Source organism: Pelecanus crispus, chromosome 2, assembly GCF_030463565.1.
Source record: "Pelecanus crispus isolate bPelCri1 chromosome 2, bPelCri1.pri, whole genome shotgun sequence".
Classification (NCBI taxonomy): Eukaryota; Metazoa; Chordata; class Aves; order Pelecaniformes; family Pelecanidae; genus Pelecanus; species Pelecanus crispus.
The window spans coordinates 57,295,688-57,312,712 of NC_134644.1; the positions used below are offsets into that span (position 1 = coordinate 57,295,688).

General features: G+C 38.9%; 1 protein-coding gene across 1 annotated transcript in view; it reads right to left on the bottom strand.

Moving 5' to 3' along the window:
- AMPH (amphiphysin) overlaps positions 1-17,025 on the bottom strand; it is a 123,009-nt gene that overhangs the window by 26,641 nt on the left and 79,343 nt on the right. The window contains exons 5-12 of the mRNA XM_075705120.1: positions 16,548-16,643; positions 15,062-15,169; positions 14,590-14,675; positions 12,613-12,688; positions 11,631-11,713; positions 8,832-8,970; positions 7,185-7,313; positions 1,607-1,714 (exon numbers count right to left, since the gene is read on the bottom strand). Coding sequence (XP_075561235.1) covers positions 1,607-1,714; positions 7,185-7,313; positions 8,832-8,970; positions 11,631-11,713; positions 12,613-12,688; positions 14,590-14,675; positions 15,062-15,169; positions 16,548-16,643 — 825 coding nt within the window. The remainder of the gene's footprint in view (positions 1-1,606; positions 1,715-7,184; positions 7,314-8,831; positions 8,971-11,630; positions 11,714-12,612; positions 12,689-14,589; positions 14,676-15,061; positions 15,170-16,547; positions 16,644-17,025) is intronic.

Sequence of the window (17,025 nt, forward strand, 5' to 3'; positions counted from 1 at the left end):
ACTGCAGGGCTATCTTCCCTTCTTCTAAAAACACGGTGCTCCAACTCATCCACATGCTCTTATGGCTATGGACCATCCTTTCTCATATATATATGTCAGGAGGAAAGCTGAAAGGAGAGGAGAGACTGAAGGTGCTCAGTGAATGCTTTCTATGCACCCAGATGAAAAAATACAATGTACTTTTCTACACTGAATTATATTCTGTATTTCATGGTACAGCTGAATCTAAACCAACTCCTTTCCATAGAAGTAATAAACTCTTTTACAGTCTGTACAATATGATGTCAGGACAAATGTGCTCTGCCACAAAAGTTACTTCTTTGGTTTAATGATCCCACTGCTCTAATCAGTGTTACTACAAGACAAGCTGAAAGTGTAGCGTTGGCAAAGTCACAGCTAGAGTCTTCTGTCATACTGAATGTCAAGGAATTTCCTTTCTTCCCTGTTTAGAGGGAGCAAGAAAAGTAACAAGATACACAAAGCCTCTGCTATAATTAAACACTCCTCCTAGCAAACCACAATGAGAAATTTCAGCTAATGTTCAAAGTGCTGACAATACACTGTTTATCTGACAGTGCATAACCCAGAGATCACTACAGATCTCATTATATAACTAGGACTGGACACCAAATAAGAAATTAATTAACTGAGGAAGACAGCAGCAGAGAACCAGGACTACCTCAGCCTTAAAGCTTCTTGTCTTCTCACTCCTTTCCCAGCATTGCATTCCTGAGTTACTGATTAGTCCTCTCATGTCTCACAGTACAAGCCAGGTTAGTGATAGCCACAGGGACAAAAGATTTTGCTGACAGTGTGTTAATATTGTTTCCTTCTCAGTGTACAACACAGAGCTCCAGCTCTGCTGGCAAGGAGAACTTCCCTACTGTACTATGGGTAGTGAGAGCGAATTCTGGATCTTAAAATAGCAGGTCCCCTATGGCAAGTCAATGAAAATCAGCAACTTGATATATGAGCCTTTTTTTCCCTTTTCCTCTTTTTTTCATATTGCTGCAAGAAACTACCATGCAAGTATTACCATAGAATGCCGAATTTCTTTAACACAGCATCCTGCAAGGAAACATCCTACTCCATCCTCTCATTTTCCTTGAGATAGGTCTAAAATACATTTAAAAAGTAAAACCACTCAGATCATATTCCCTGCTTGGTACAGAAACTGCATCACAGAAAAGCAATTGCATGCTGACTCCACGAGACCTAGGTCCCCTGAGGCATCTTTCCAGATATGAAGAATCAAAGCCAGCTCAGAAAAATTGTCAGAAAAACAGGCACTGGAGAATTATAATGTTGGCAGTAGGAGTTATTCTAAAGATGGAAAATAACAGCATGCCAAAGTCAAGGCCAGGGTACCAGCAACCATTCTCATTGGCAGACATCTCATTTTACCACCTGACAATTTCTTCTCCCTCCAGTATATCAACTACGGAGTTTCCGAAGGGGAAAGATAGATGGCTGACAAGAGCTGCTCAGGAAGATCAAGTTTTTCAGACACTGCAGATACACTGCTCATTGGTACATGAGGCAAATCTTTTCTACCAAACAGCACGTTGCATTTATACACTTCACCTACCTCAAGGCAAAGAAATACCTGAGACATGGGTGAATGAGTAACTCCTGTTGATACAACTTCTGGCTTGAAAGGGTCAAAGTCTAGATCTAGCAAAGACTCCACTTTCTTAGCTTCAGGAACTTCATTCTGTTAGAAAAGAAACATAACTCTTGAAAAACTCATCTTTCAAAAGCTGCCCTGGGCAGCAAAATATTAAGAGGCCCAAGAAAAAAAAAATTACATCACAGACTTTCTAGCTACAGTGCAAGCCAGGAGGAGAGGAAGGTCTGAACACTTCACTGAGCTTCAGTGTAACTTTTAATTTTATTTTTACGAGCTTACTTGTTATGGTGCCTTTGTTTTCTGTGTAGTGTAGCTTTGCCTTTTCAGGCTAAACAAATTGCAGCCCTTTTGAAAAAGCGCTGAGTGTTCACTGTTTGACTGTGAAGGCCCTTTTAAAGTGCTTTGAGTGCAACACCAAAATTAAAAACCACATAAATGGCACCCAATGTCTATACATTCTAATAAGTGAATCTCTCCCCAGACACAAACATTAGTAAAAAGACAATATAGAAAGACATAAATGCATTTGAATTAAATTTCAATTCTGAACATGAATATCAATTAACATTTAATGCTGTCTTTAGCTCTAAACTTTAGGAAACATCTTACATAACACTAACTAAATCTTGCTACACTGATCTGCTCTTACAAAACTGGATTACATGGTAGAGCCCTTTTTTGTTTGCAATTAATGAATTAGCCAAGGCCTCTGAGGTCACTGTAAATATATAGATTGGTTCAATGGGTTACAGGTCTTTCCCTTTGTAAAGTAACACGAACAAATAACTAGTGTGCCTCAACATTAGTCTGAAACTGTAGCTGAGATTTAATTATCGCTAATGATAAATATTCTAGGCAAGCATCTTGGATTTGGTAACAAGGCTACTATTGCCTACTGCCAGTTGTTCAGTGTTTATTAAAAGTTTGTCTTTTGATGTACAGAATATATAGATAGTAAAGTAATCTTTAGAATGCTAATTTGAAAAGCGTTCAGATTAGAAATGATACCACAGAAAATTATTTGTACACATACATTCACATATAATATTATGTGAGAACAGTAACAGAGTCAGACCACATAGCCCAATGTCCTGTTCCTGACTGTGACCAAGGTGTACACCAGAGTAAGTCTACTAGAACAGCGCAGTCATAAGAACAGCAAAACTAGGAGATAATAATAATAAAAATTATGATGATGGTAATAACAATAAAATAAACAAACAAGCCCTTTCTATTATTAAAACGTCTAAGAGTGTAAACTTTCCAAACTAGTGTTACTATTGGTAAACAGATGTTTAAATATAGTTAACTAATGGCTTCCATATGCCACAAGACATCTGAGCTCTCTGTGTCACCTGAAAACATGATCAAAATAGCTCCTCAGCTCCCATGCTAGGAATGACAGAGTGACGTGGAACTCTTCAGTCTGGAAGAGGAGTGCTAGAGGTGATCTGAGCAGGGTCTATACCAGCATGAGAGGCACAGGGTTTTGGCTGCTCCATGGGTCCTCCAAAGCAGGAAGGTAGGTGGCAGCGAAGTTGATGGGGGCAGATGTGGAATAAAGAAAAGGTGGTGGTGCTCCATGTGGCAGAGTTCAGCTAGGGACCTCCCTTGCCATCGGGTAGTGTGAATGAGAAAAGTTTACACGTGCTGAAAGACTGAACAAGCTTGTGGCAAAGTAGTCTGTTGAGGATTACTAAATACGTAGAAATTATGTTGAGGAAGCCCCTGAGCTGCAAACAGCTGGAGGCTGGGAGATTATAGGAGTAGGGGATGTAAAGAGTATCAGCTTTGCTTGCCTTGTTTTATATTCTTCCTTTGGCCTCTACTTTTGGCCACTGTCCTGGTTTCGGCTGGGATAGAGTTAATTTTCTTCCTAGTAGCACGCATAGTGCTGTGTTTTGGATTTAGTAGGAGAAGCATGTTGATAACACACTGATGTTTTTAGTTGTTGCTAAGTACTGCTTATGCTACTCAAGGACTTTTCAGCTTCCCATGCTCTGCCAGGTGCACAAGAAACTGGGAGGGGGCACAGCCAGAATAGTTGATCCAAACTGACCAAAGGGCTATTCCATACCATGTGACATCATGCTTAGTATATAAACTGGGGGGGGTTGGCTGGGGAGCAGCGATCGCTACTCGGGAACTGTCTGGGTATCGGTCGGCGGGTGGTGAGCAATTGCACTGTGCATCACTTGCTTTGTATATTATTATTACTATTATCATTATTATATTGTTATTATTATCATTACTATTTTACTTTATTTCAATTCTTAAACTGTTCTTATCTCAACCCAGGAGTGTTTCTCACTCTTCTCCAATTCTCTCCCCCATCCCATCGGGGTAGGGGGAGTGAGCGAGCGGCTGCGTGGTGTTTAGTTGCTGGCTGGGGCTAAACCACGACAGCCACTGATGATGACAGATAACTGGATAACTGGTCTGACACACTGAAGCCAGTGTTATGGTCTCACACTTCAAGAAGTCAAAACCAAAACAGCCCTCCCCACCAGTAACCAGCATTACGCTCATTCTGTCATGCCTTTCATCTGATGTATTTAATCACATATGCCCTTGAGCCACTAGTACTCATACGGTCATACAGCTTGATGAAACAACACAGCATTATCTAGCATTTAATCAGAAATGGATGGAGATGGAAAAGTTAATTATCTTTCAGTGACATTTGAGAATGAAGTCGTTATTTATGAGGACTGAATCAAATGAATAGGAGTCTCACTTAGGCCATGTGTGATGACAGCTTTAAGGCATCTGTGGTGACAGGGTACTGACCGTGGACTGCAAAAATTACCATTACCCGTTACCCTCAGACCAAAATGAAGAGAACATTTTCGTAACTTTAGGAACAAAGGCCCAAATAAACATATAGAGCAACTGAGATATCACGTTAGATGGAGATTTAGGAGAAACAGGAACCTCAGGGAATCCTTCGATAAGGGACAAAGCTGGTGACAGGAAGGCCTGTCAATCATCCTGTGTTATTTCTACCACAGCATGACGAAGCATGAATAAATGCCACATTTGAAAGGTGGCTCTGTCAGAAGCAAGGCTGTACCTCTCAGAGGACATGTATGCAGAAGGGATGCAGAAGGCACAAGAAACCTGCAAGGACCACCAGAACTGCCACCCTATCTCTGCATGCAGTCTGTACAAGCCTTAAAATAGCCCTAGGCGATATAGGTTGTTCACTTCAGAGCTGTCGGACACACTCAGACACGTTAAGTACCTGGAGGGGCATATTATAAAGGCCTACAACATCCAAACTAGTAACTGGACACTAGGGAGCAATGTGATGTGAAGAAAACAAGTAGTAAAGCAAGGAACTCACATTTCTAAATGATCCTTTCACCCAGTCACCCAGATATCACATCTTCTCACCTCTGTCTTTTACTTAACAGTAATTAAATCCATTCTTGACAATGAATAAACTGGAAGTGTGAGCTGCTTGTTGAATCAGGGCCAAAATATTCAACAGCATCAAGCAGAACTGTCAGCATCTTGCACAACACCAAATACATTAGTACGGCTTGGTAAAGACAGATGAACAACAATTATAGGCTATTTGTGTTCCAGAGGAGGAAAGTGTTTGGCCTGTTCGTAATCCTCTCTGAAACATGGGATTAAAGCAGCAAAGCTCTATTCATCAGCCTGTTGGTTTTGTGCCTCTGCGTGATCATGGTACCAGGGACACTAGGTGGTCCTTTGGGAAGTCCTGCACCATTAGAGGGCTCTGCAGGCTCAATAGCTTCCTCCATACCGCCCAACAAGGGCTCTGGGGGTACAGGAGGTGCCATAAGCACCAAGAGGAATAAGTCTATGTTTCCTGTGGATTTCATGCAGTATATTTTCAATAACTGGTTCTCTTACAGAAGGATATAAAACCTATACATCACATGATTTGGGTATGCCTGTATGCCAAGAGATCTCAGACACAGTAAGGATGCTTTAGTGATGGGGGTGGGTTTTGTGGAGGGAGAAGTGCAGATGATTCATGAGAAGGTGGCCAGGGAATAGCTTGGGTCATTCCCAGGTCATTGACTGTGGGGAAGGGAGGGACATAAATCAGTCACTAAGGGAGATCAATTTTTCCTTAAGAGAAAAGGGCAAGATTTCAATTCTCAGGAGCACGCCTCACCTTTATTATGCCACTCCATCTTTATACCAATCTCTCATAGAAAGGATGTAAAGATTCTGGAAATGTGACTTACACTCATTTAAAGGCCCATTCCAGTGTCAGCTCTTAATGGAAAAGCAAACCGGTTCCATTTCAGCTTCCCTGGCTGGCCTGACAGGTGAAGGTGAGGTGGATACAGCATTTAATGCAGGGGGCCATGTCTAGCACAGGTTACACCGACTCTTACCACTGATGCCAAGGCTTATGCTGCCAGAGTGGTAACTCCCATGAAGTCAGGGTACACTGACGCAACAGACCTGCAATTTCCCTTCAGCAGAAGGACCCAGCAGCGGCTGCATACTGGCAGCTGCCATTAATGCTTTAATTGCATGGGGACTTAACTATAAATAACGCTTTTCTCTTCCAAATAGAACCCTATGGACGGCAATGCCTTTTTCTCCCCTCCACAAGAAAACAAAACATCACACATTCAAATTCTTGAAAATAATTTTGGTTTTCATTGCTATGCCTACATTCTCCTATGTTGTCAAATGAATTAGTACAAAAACAATAATTCACATGAAAACAAAAATTCATAAACATTCTGCATAAGCTTCAGATCTGCATATTTCTCCCCAGTCTACCAGACACAGGCTCAGATTTCAGAGTTGCAATTACCATAATAGAAAGGGTCCATTGTTGAACAACCAGCAGTTACCATAACTGCATAAAAGCTGAATAACTGAATACAGATTATACAGACTTACTTTACACAACTCTGGCTTTTCTGTTTGTTATATGCAATTTTTAAAAATTTCATCATTTCATAATAATGAGACAAAAGTATTGTTGATCCCTTCTCTGCTGTTTAAGTAATGTTTTTATGAGTCAAAACCAAGTGAATGAATAATCTAGCTGGAGCAGCCTTTTATACCTGCAAAAAGTTGATTACAACACCCAAGTTCCATTTTTTTTAAATCACTCAAAAGAAAAAAGGAATACTTTTTATTATTTTGATGGAAGAAACAGAAATAATGAAGGATCACTGTGAAGTGCCACCTGAGATGCTTAGGATTAGAAAAAAACATCTTAGATGAACTCTTAGCCTGTAATGCAACCTGGGAGCAATTAAATCTCAAACACGGCTGCTTCACAGTATTTTTAGCCAGGCCTCTCAGGAAATCTCTAACTTTTCTCAATATGTTAGCAATGTTAGCCCTTTTGTGTGATTATGTGTGGCCTATTCAAAGATAGAACACTGTGTGAGTGATCCTTTCAAGATAACATAAACCAGTAATTGTGCCTCTGCCTTCCACCTGCACCTTCCTCTCCCTCCCCACAGAGATCAGCCTCAAGGCCACTATCTTGGAGAACTTAGGGTGATTGCAAAGTTGGACCCATACACCATCCTCTAAAGCTTACCTGTGATGGGGTCGTCACATTGATTTCTGGGACAAAGTTGTCATCAAAGAAGTTAATGATGTTCTCCTGTTGCAACTCCTTCGTGGGTGTGAGCTTAGGCAGTGGTGGGACTGGCGGACCTTTCCTCAGCTAGGCAGACAGCAAAAAATGTCACAGACTAGTTCAGGGATAAAAGAGCGAGCTTTAAGCTAGGCCTAAACAATTTGTGTTAGGTTTTTATCTCTGCTGCTTCATCTTAAATGTGGGAATAAGCCATGGGTTGAAAGGAACTGTTTGGTTGTTCACCACCAAATGCCTTGAAATAAACATTGCAGGAAAAGCAGAAGAACTCTACGTTTCAAACTCATTCCAACTCAAGGTTTAATATTTCATACAAAAGCATTCCTTGGCTCACTTTTTTCTGCTGAGACAGGCACACATTGCTAGGCGCTTCATCTCCTATGCAGCCCATAGTTGGAAAGGTAATGCCGCACAGAACCAGGCCTCTGCAGCTTTTTGGCTTCTTAAGTTCATTCCTGTTTAGCTTTGGGATTTTGCCCTTGCCCACCTCTTGCTACCTTTAAAGCCTACTTAATGCTAAAACCGTATCATCTCTGGGAACCACAGCACCTCAAAGGTGCTTAGGTTACTAATTCCCCCGGCTCTCCAGAGATTCACATAACTATGACAAACTAATTGCTTGGAATAACACCAAATACTACTGGATAATTTTAAAATATTTCAAAATACCAAGGAAAAAAATCCACAAAAAAATCCTCAGGTAGTATAGTGACATAACACCACTGGCACCAGTAAGACAGTTTAGTCCTACCAGATGAATATTCAGGCAGTGAGGTGTCACATTTTGGGAGACCAGAGAAAACAACTGTGCTCATATGTAACTAAATGCAAAATTAAATTTCTTCCGATACTCTCCCACCATAGAAAGAGCAATCAGCACAGAAGCCATCCCAATTCTGAAAATATCAGTAACATCAACACAAGTCTTTGGTATGTTCAAAGTATCACATACAACTCTTATGCTACAGATGAAACTGATGCATGAAACGGATTCTTATTTCACCAATACTGGTGAGAATAGAAATGCCTCCAGTGACTTCAACAGTGTCAAACTTCTCAATCCAGTGTTAATAACAACCAATAAGCCTTTAATTATCAGTAATTATCATAGCATTATTTAAGCTAGCTCTACTATTTACTGTTTTAGAGGTTGGCCAGACTGGTGATACTCACTGGCTAATTTTTTTCCAGGGTAACCATAAATTTGAGGATGAATTGAAGAACAGAAATATATAACGTACTGAAATTCACGAGGAGGTTTTAGAAATAGGTTTTTCAAACTATCACTGCTCGGATATGGGACCTTAGAGACTATGCAACCTTTTAAGAAGTGTTTTGCTTTGTCACAAGTCCCCCCAGTTCACTGGGCACCTTAAATTTTCTTCATTCCCCCTTATGTAAAAACAGCTTTCCACCCATGCTTGTGACACAGGAATGAACAACCTATGAACAGAACAGAGTGCAACAGAGCCAGTGGCCTCCCTGTCATTTCTCAGTCACAGCCTAGATGAAAAATCCACCATATACATCATCTCAGCATCTTTTACTGCACAACAGCCCAGTTTCTCCTGTTAGGTTTCTACTTACCTGTGTGGGTGACTTAGGCCGGGCTGGAGCCGGAGATGCTGGTGCCAGCATATGATTGGGACTAGCAGTAGGGCTAGGCAGGGGAGAGACCTCCTCTGGCGGTGACGGTGTTTTTGCAATGCGGAGTGGACCTGAATCACTAGGCAGAAACAAAGCAATGGCGAGGATAATACATATCATGCTTGACTTACTACCTTGACAGTTTGATGCAATTGTTGAACTGCATCTCTGCTGTAATACCAGTGACCACAAAACGCAGTACGCACTGAAGACGAACTGAGCCATTATATAATGACTAAAACCAAAACCGCAACTCAATTAAATTAAAATTCAGCGATACATAGCATCAAAGGAAGTTTTATTTTTGAGTGATCTTGATTTTTGGAACATCTGTTTACCTGATCATTATAACTTGAGGGAAACAGAGTACCTGCATTTTTTCAGATTCTGTATTTGAAATAATGTTTCATGTGTAAGTTTATAACTATCATAAAATTATTGTTTTCATTTCACACAGTTCTCAGAATAAAAGGCTCTAAAGATAAAAATCCCAGAGGAAGGCATAACAATGAATAATGCAAATAATTTTAAAAGCTCAGCAACTTCAGAAAGGTTCCAATGAAACAAAATACAGCCAAGATTATTATAAGGATATCACTATTTAGAGGGACAACTCAACACGACTATAAACAAACAGTAGTCAAGTAACTTCAACAGAGCTCTGCTGATACTAAGAAAAGATCTGATGAAGTCCTGAGAAAGGACCCATGAAAGGACCTCGTGCAAACACTGAGACATATTCAGCTACCTAGAAATGCTGAAAGCTTACAACTCAGGGAGGCTATAAACTACAGCACTCAACGACCACAGTACTCGGTAAGAGAAGAGCGACTCCTACACATCTTCAGGGAGAACAGAAGCGCTACCTGATTGAGGAGACCACACCGTAAACATGTTCCTAATGCTAACACAAGAAAAATTCGTCCTTTGGAAAGGACAGACTTAGCTCACACTCACCACCTCTTTCTGTGGAAATATTAAAAAAGAAAACACAAGCAGTTATTAAGAAATTTCTTTCCCAGGTACAATATTTGCCTTCAGGATAGAATATTCAGTAGCATAAAAGTTTTTAAGATGTTTCTTTCTATACTGTTCTTTAAAAGAAAGATTAGGTACTGTACTTGTCTAGTATCTATTTCTCATGCATCTAAAAAGGAAAGCTGTTTTATCTAACAAAGACCCACTCCTGAGTAGTCTTTTAGAGTATCATAACTAATAATGGAAGTAAAAATCTATCCAGATTTTCGCACAATATTCTGTGAACAGTACAGCAAAACAGAGTAACGTGGTAACTAAAAAAGAAAAATGTATTTTTAAAAAGCATTTTTAAAATAAGATCATCACACCATATTAACCTATGTCTACTCATGCGCAGCAATAATAATTATTCTTTTCTCTTGTTGATGGAACAAGTAATTCAGTGGGAACGAGCATGTGCATGCTGGACATGGTCTAGGAGACACTGGTGGACAAAATACCTGTTTATTACAAAAACTGCTTGAAGTTTTCCAACACTACATTATTTTTCACCCCATCATAGTATTTTACAAATCCTTTATGGAAACGTAGTCCAGCTAGTGAGTCCATCCTAAAGGGGCTGGAAGTGGTGATGCATGAGCTAACAGCTCTGGGGGCAGCGTGTAAGTATATATGAGCATGGATTAACACTGAACTAATCCAAAACAAAAATTTTGGACACATTCTTAATAACTTAGTCCTGACTTTTGCATTAGGTCAGAAGGTTGAATATTTCATTCTTTGTTCTTCCAAAGTGAGATCAAAACAAATGCAGAAATATCAGCCATATGTTTGAGGCAGATGCTATGTTGTTTGGTCAGTCTTAATTGTTGCTAATCTGAGTCCAGTTTGAGGGCAAATTAACAGTAGCTATAACATTGTTCTGACCACTCCTGATGAGCTGGGATTGGCTGAAAATTCAGGATTTATGTATTCACTCTAAATATCATTCTGTTTTGATAAGTCTCACTGTTTTATAATTTCAACCTCTTCTGCCTATCACTATTACAGTACTGAGAGATTAAATTATGGCAGAAAAGCTACCTTTGTTGCAAGTAAAAAATCAGAAATATCGCACTGACATCCACTGACCTTAGAAAGCACCATCTGATTTTAAACTTTTTTTGCTTTTGTTTTTATTTTAAGACAAGATTTCTCTTCAAAGTCATTAAAATAGGGTATTTTGTGACATTCTTTTTACTTCAGCTTTTCAGCTTTTACGATGCATTCCCAGATCACATTTCTTGACTTTTCCCCATGAGCAGAAGAGATAAAGGCTGACTTACAAAGGTTGGGATTCCCACCTAATCATATGCCTTTAGGAGCTAAAAACAAATCTAAATATTTCAAGGCTTTAAAAAAATTATGAGAGTTAGCAACATTGCTGTAAACTAAGCACCTAAGAATAAATGAGCTATATACTTAGCTGGTGCAAATTGGTGTAACAGTCTACAATGAACTAGGCTAAATTGCAACAGCTGAGAATCTGGCCCATATTCTTTTTTTTGAAAGGAAAAATAAGTGGGTGACGCAGGAAGTTTTGCACCTTTACTCATGTTGAGAAGAACTTCATCCAAGGCACCTTCATCTACCATCCTGAACGAACAGACGCAGTGACCCTGTTGTGTAGCAATCACTACACATGGTGTAGGTGATTACTACATATGCTGAAACCCACAAAGCCTACTGCAATGCAGTTCATTAAAAAAGCAGTAAATTCACCTTGGTGCCCCTTGAATGGTGAAGGCCTTGTCTGCATGCTGGTCTCCCAGCTTCGTCATCACTTCATATAGTTTATGACATAGCTGAGAAAACAAAACACTTGCCTGAGTTTATATGAAGCACTATAGTCATGATTAAAAACACAGGTGATAAATCTGGTCTGATAACTGATAACCTGATAATATATAATCTGATAACTTTAAAATGGCAAATTCCAGAAACACTCAGTGCCACATATATCAAAAGCCTAAGTGGAAACCTATCAAAATCTGTAGAATCAAAGACAACAGCAGTTCTACAAAAACATAAGCTGGTTTTCAGAGAACAAGCTTATAAGTGTGACTGACTGCTGCCTGATGAAGGAGGTGGCCTAAAGTTTAAAGCAACATGGGTAGCCGCGAAGATTCACATTTTCCCCTCAAAAACCTAATCCCAATTTATGTGGGACTTTAGTCAAGCGAGTTTTCCAAACAATTTTGGTTCCTATTAGTAGGTTACTATAGATAACACACTACCACTTAGCAAGGTACATTCAAGAGATCCTCACTGAAACTGCTCGATTTGCCTAACAGTCACAGATATAATGTTGCATTGCTGACAATGTATATAGCAGTCTTGAAGGGAATACTTGACGTGTTTTTCTTGTACTGATTAAAGCAATGAGACGCTTAGCAATTGGACATGGAAAAAATACTGAAGGCAACCGTATGCTAAAAAGAATGGAGAAGTTATCAAAATAGAAAGTGAATTTAGTGCTACAATTGATAACGCACTGTAATCCAAAATTGCACAGGCTGCTCGTTCCTTAAGGAGAGTACAAAAATGGCAAGTAGAAACGAATACAAAGGTTATACTACAAAACTGGATCTAGGGCAAATTCTAATACGTGCCTCTGCTAGATTTTCACTGCTGCATTACAAGACATTTGCTTGCTGTTATGCATATCACATAATCCATTATATTGATATTAATTTTTACTCACTAATGCTATTTCCTTGTGAAACTTGGCTTCAAGGCTGGATACATTTTTGAAGGTGTTCACATAGAAGCCAACTCGTCTGCAGAGGATGGCACAAAGAAAGGAAAAAAAGAATAAAAGATAGTGGTGAGAGGGCCACAAAGGCAAATTAATTAATTTTTTTCCAGACTACAAGCAACATTCTTGACTATTATTCTCAGCAAAGCAAATAATTGGATCAAATGTCAAAATTTCAGACTAGTTTGTTCATGATTATTTCTGTTTGTGTTAAGAACCATCATATTTCACACTGCACAGAATGAACCAAGTTGAGACTACTCCACAGTGGGGGGCTTCAGCTTGTTTTAGAGAAGAGGAAGATTGGAAAATGATTGGCAGGAGTGCGGCACAAGCACACGGAAGGCAAGGTGCTCTGGGCAGCCTCTCCCACCGCACAGCAGGCAACCATTGACTGGAAGGAGAGAGGTACCACCCTGGCATTGTGAGTGCCTGCGCCCTAGCTGCTATCGCGGCACCTAGGTGTCACAGGTGCGTCTGGAGGCATCTTTAAGGTACACAGCTCCATATGGCCTGGGGGTAGGTGTCCCATGCTCAGCCCTCCTTAAAGAAATCAGCCCTGAAATACATGCATATGTATGTAAGAGAAAATAATTTCTAATATAGACTAGACATTTTTGCGCATGCAGTCAAAAATCTGCTTGGTTGGGGTGAGTGATTACATACTTCTGGTACACTTCAAAAATAGAAGGTGTCTTCTTAGGTTTTGAATTTTTCCTATTTAAAACTTTCACATGCAAGTTCTCCAAACTTTTATTAACAAAAATAATCTTTAGCATAAGAATAAGCCTGCAAAATGTCAACTCAATGGATTATTTTCTTCATGAAGAATTGTAATAACTAAAAAAGGAGGACTCTGAATGCAATTGCTTTCTCCGTTATGCCTATTGCTCAAACTAAATTCTACCTTTCCCTGAGACTAGCTAGTGGCCAACACACATACTGAAATAAAAGGGCCCTTACTCTAAATCATTCATATGCAGTTTTACTTTTAGTAAGCCCATAAATAAATATCTTGAAATGCTAAGAAGCTTTTCAAACAAAATAGGCAGAAACACAGCAGGAAAACCCTCTATTGATCTGAAATTTAACAGGAATTAATTTAGAAGGCAGAGAAGACAAAGGATACTCCAGTGACTCACAATACATTTCCACTCCAGACTGTCATTTGTTAAAGAATATAGCACACTAATGAGATGCTTATTTTTCTACTGCCTTTGTTCTCCCATTCATTTTGTCTCCATTTTCTGTATAAACACTACTCATGATTAAACATCTCAAATGAATGATCTATGCCATCAAATGCTTTTACATCCCAGACATAGTGCAAAACTATGAAATGTGTATTCTGATGTAGTTATATTGTTGTTTTTCCCTTCTTCTACTGCTTTGGTAGTACCTTACAGGAACTTGGAAACAACAATTGCCATAAAATCTTTATACATTTGTAAGGTTGCAAATCTAGAAAAGCATGTGGCTGCTCTGTACAGTTACTTCTGACAATGGAAACATCTGATCCTTTTTATTAACAAATGGCTTTCTTTTTCTTGAAAGGATCAAGTATCCACCACCAAGGTATCTGAGAAAGGTTATGGAAGCAGTGGGTTGTAGTCACGATCTGCCATTCTGTGCTCTGACACAGTTCTTTACCCATAAAATGGAGACCTTTTTGCACCTCAGAATGTAGATATGATAACAAATCTTAAGTGCCAAGATACACTGAAAGAAATAAGCATAAATGCACTTACAGCAAGTATAATTTTGGATTATTTGCAGACATTTTCCTTTTTATTATTTCAAAAAGATAACGGATGGGAACTTCAAGGAGCCATCAAACCGTTTTCTATGGACTCAATAAAATCCCCTGGTTCCCTTTCCTTACTCCTCCTTTTGGCCTTCCAGACAATATCTGCCTAGGCTTACCGTGACCACAGAGATGGCAACTCTTCTTGTAAATCAGTGTTAAACTCTTCAAACACCTTCTGCGCTTTTTGAAATTCTTCTTCTGCCTAAAAAAAAATGAAACAGGGTGACTTCTGCAATCCCTATGACATAACAAAACCTGCCAAAATCGGTTTTGTGGGGTTTTTTTGTGGGTCTTTTACCATTTTTGTTAAGAAAGTCTCACACCATGCAGGCCAACACAGGACTTCCTGTCCCCTCATTTTTATCATGAGAGAAAGTTAGGGCTCAAACAGGACTTATTCCTAAAAGAGGCTGAGCATGCCTTCCACATGCACCAACAGACTCAATACACGTTTATGCTTAAGGATATCATTATTTCCATTTTTGAGAGAGGAAAAAGAAACGAAACTTTGTGCTCTGTCTCTGCACAGAAACAAATGCCACCCAAGCTCCCTAAAGTCTTCTGCCAGCATCCTTCCAATTGTGCTACCTTGGTAATTCTGCCTTCGTCTTTTCTTTTTGAGCTCTGCAGGGCTTCTAGATGATGCCTTGCACTGTCGTAGTCCACTAACTTTCTGCTTCGTTTTGCAATGCGAGTCTGTACAGGGGTAGAAATGAAAGTCAGCACAAATAGCACTTTTTTAAAAGCTATTTTACCTATGTTGTCATTTAAGTTTTTGACATATTTTTATTCTCCCTTATCTGCTGTTCATATCTGAATTACTATATCATGCAGGAACATGGACATGGTAAAAAGGACAAACTAATCACCTTATTTTAAATAAGGAATCCATTTACAGATGGTTTGGAAGGATTTTTGTGGATGTAGGGCTTACAGGCCTTAGAATTGAGATATCAATGTTATGCAAGTCTTGTCTCATTCTCCAGAATAAGTGGACCTGTTAAACTCATGGTAACAGCATCTTTTTCCCTTATATATAGTGTGCAAATTTAATAAATAATTAACGTAATTTTTTCTAGAGTTGGAAAAATCCTTAAAATATACTTCTCAGTATAGTTGCTCTGACACATAACTAAAATAACTGGAGTTAAACATACAATAGGAATTCTAATTTACCTGCCATAATTCTTCTAAAACAAAACAAACATCCTTTGATATATACTGACTTTACAAAGCTATATATTATATGTAAATTCCAGATGCTAAGAGAGCATAAGTGCAGTCTGATTTACAAGCAAGTTTGAGACTGAACATCAGTGACGTTGGGATTTTTTTATTATTTTTCTGTTAGTCCCTGATATAAATGACAAAGGGGATGACTGCATGATACCTACTCAATTACAAACCATCACAAAGAGTTTCCAGCTATGTCCATAACGTCACATTCAAATATAAAAGTATCTACCTCTCACCTGTAATGATTCTTTATTCCCACACATTTCATTTAGCAACCATCTCCCTGGACTGTACACTGGATGGGCATTTGGGAGAGGCCAGAATCTGCATAACAGTCTCTCCTGACATGTATTACAAAATCTTTTTATAACTAATTAAAAGACAGAAACCATGGCTTACTTAAGAGAAAGATACTTGGATACCCACAGGTGCATCTAGCCAATAACAAAAGGCCTCTTTTCATGTTGTAATTTGTCTGGCATTTTAACAGCTGAAGAGCTTAATGTGTCCCTGTCGAATTCAGTGAGAATTATCGTATACCAAATAAATAGAATAAATAAATAAATAAATAAATAAATAAAACATAGAAGTTTTATCTGCAAAGGCGAATTTACTTCCAAGTACTACTGCATGAAAAGTATTTTTGTTCACTTGGAAAATCAGTGCAGCCTGATGTCAGAGATTTACTTACAGACCAACATCTTTTACATTGCAGAAAAGAATGACTTCCACCTCCCCCCCTTTTTTATTTTTCTTTGCTTGTAATCTCATTTTCTATTTATCTGATGACTCAAAAGTAATTTTACAAATTGTACTTTATAGGAAATCATTACTGTACTTTGATATCAGGAAATTGCCCTAGATATGTATCCAAGGTCAACAACGACCCATCCACCAGTTTTTGATGGAAGTCTTCCCAAAGTTCATCACATTTCTGTAAAAGTAGAAAAGAGAAAAATGCTCTTAATATTTTAATTCCACTCCAAACCTAGGAGAAGTAGAAAGGTAATTGGTAAAGATTAATCTCTCTGAAGTTTTAAAATGTTCTTCATGGCAAGAAATTAGAGTGCACTTATAAGGTAAATGAAAAGGTATACCTTAACATTGCAAGTTTTAATTCACAACAAAAGAAGATTTAGCTTAATAACTAGTTTGTGTTTTCATTCTTTCAAAAAGTACCTGCTATGTGAAAATAAGGATATCACGGATTCAAGGTCTTCCTCAGGGTTTCAGGTCCCTGAGGGTCAACAGTGCAGAATCTGAAGCTGCCCTAGTTCTTAGGCCTAAGTATGTTCACTGATGATGAACCTTCCTTA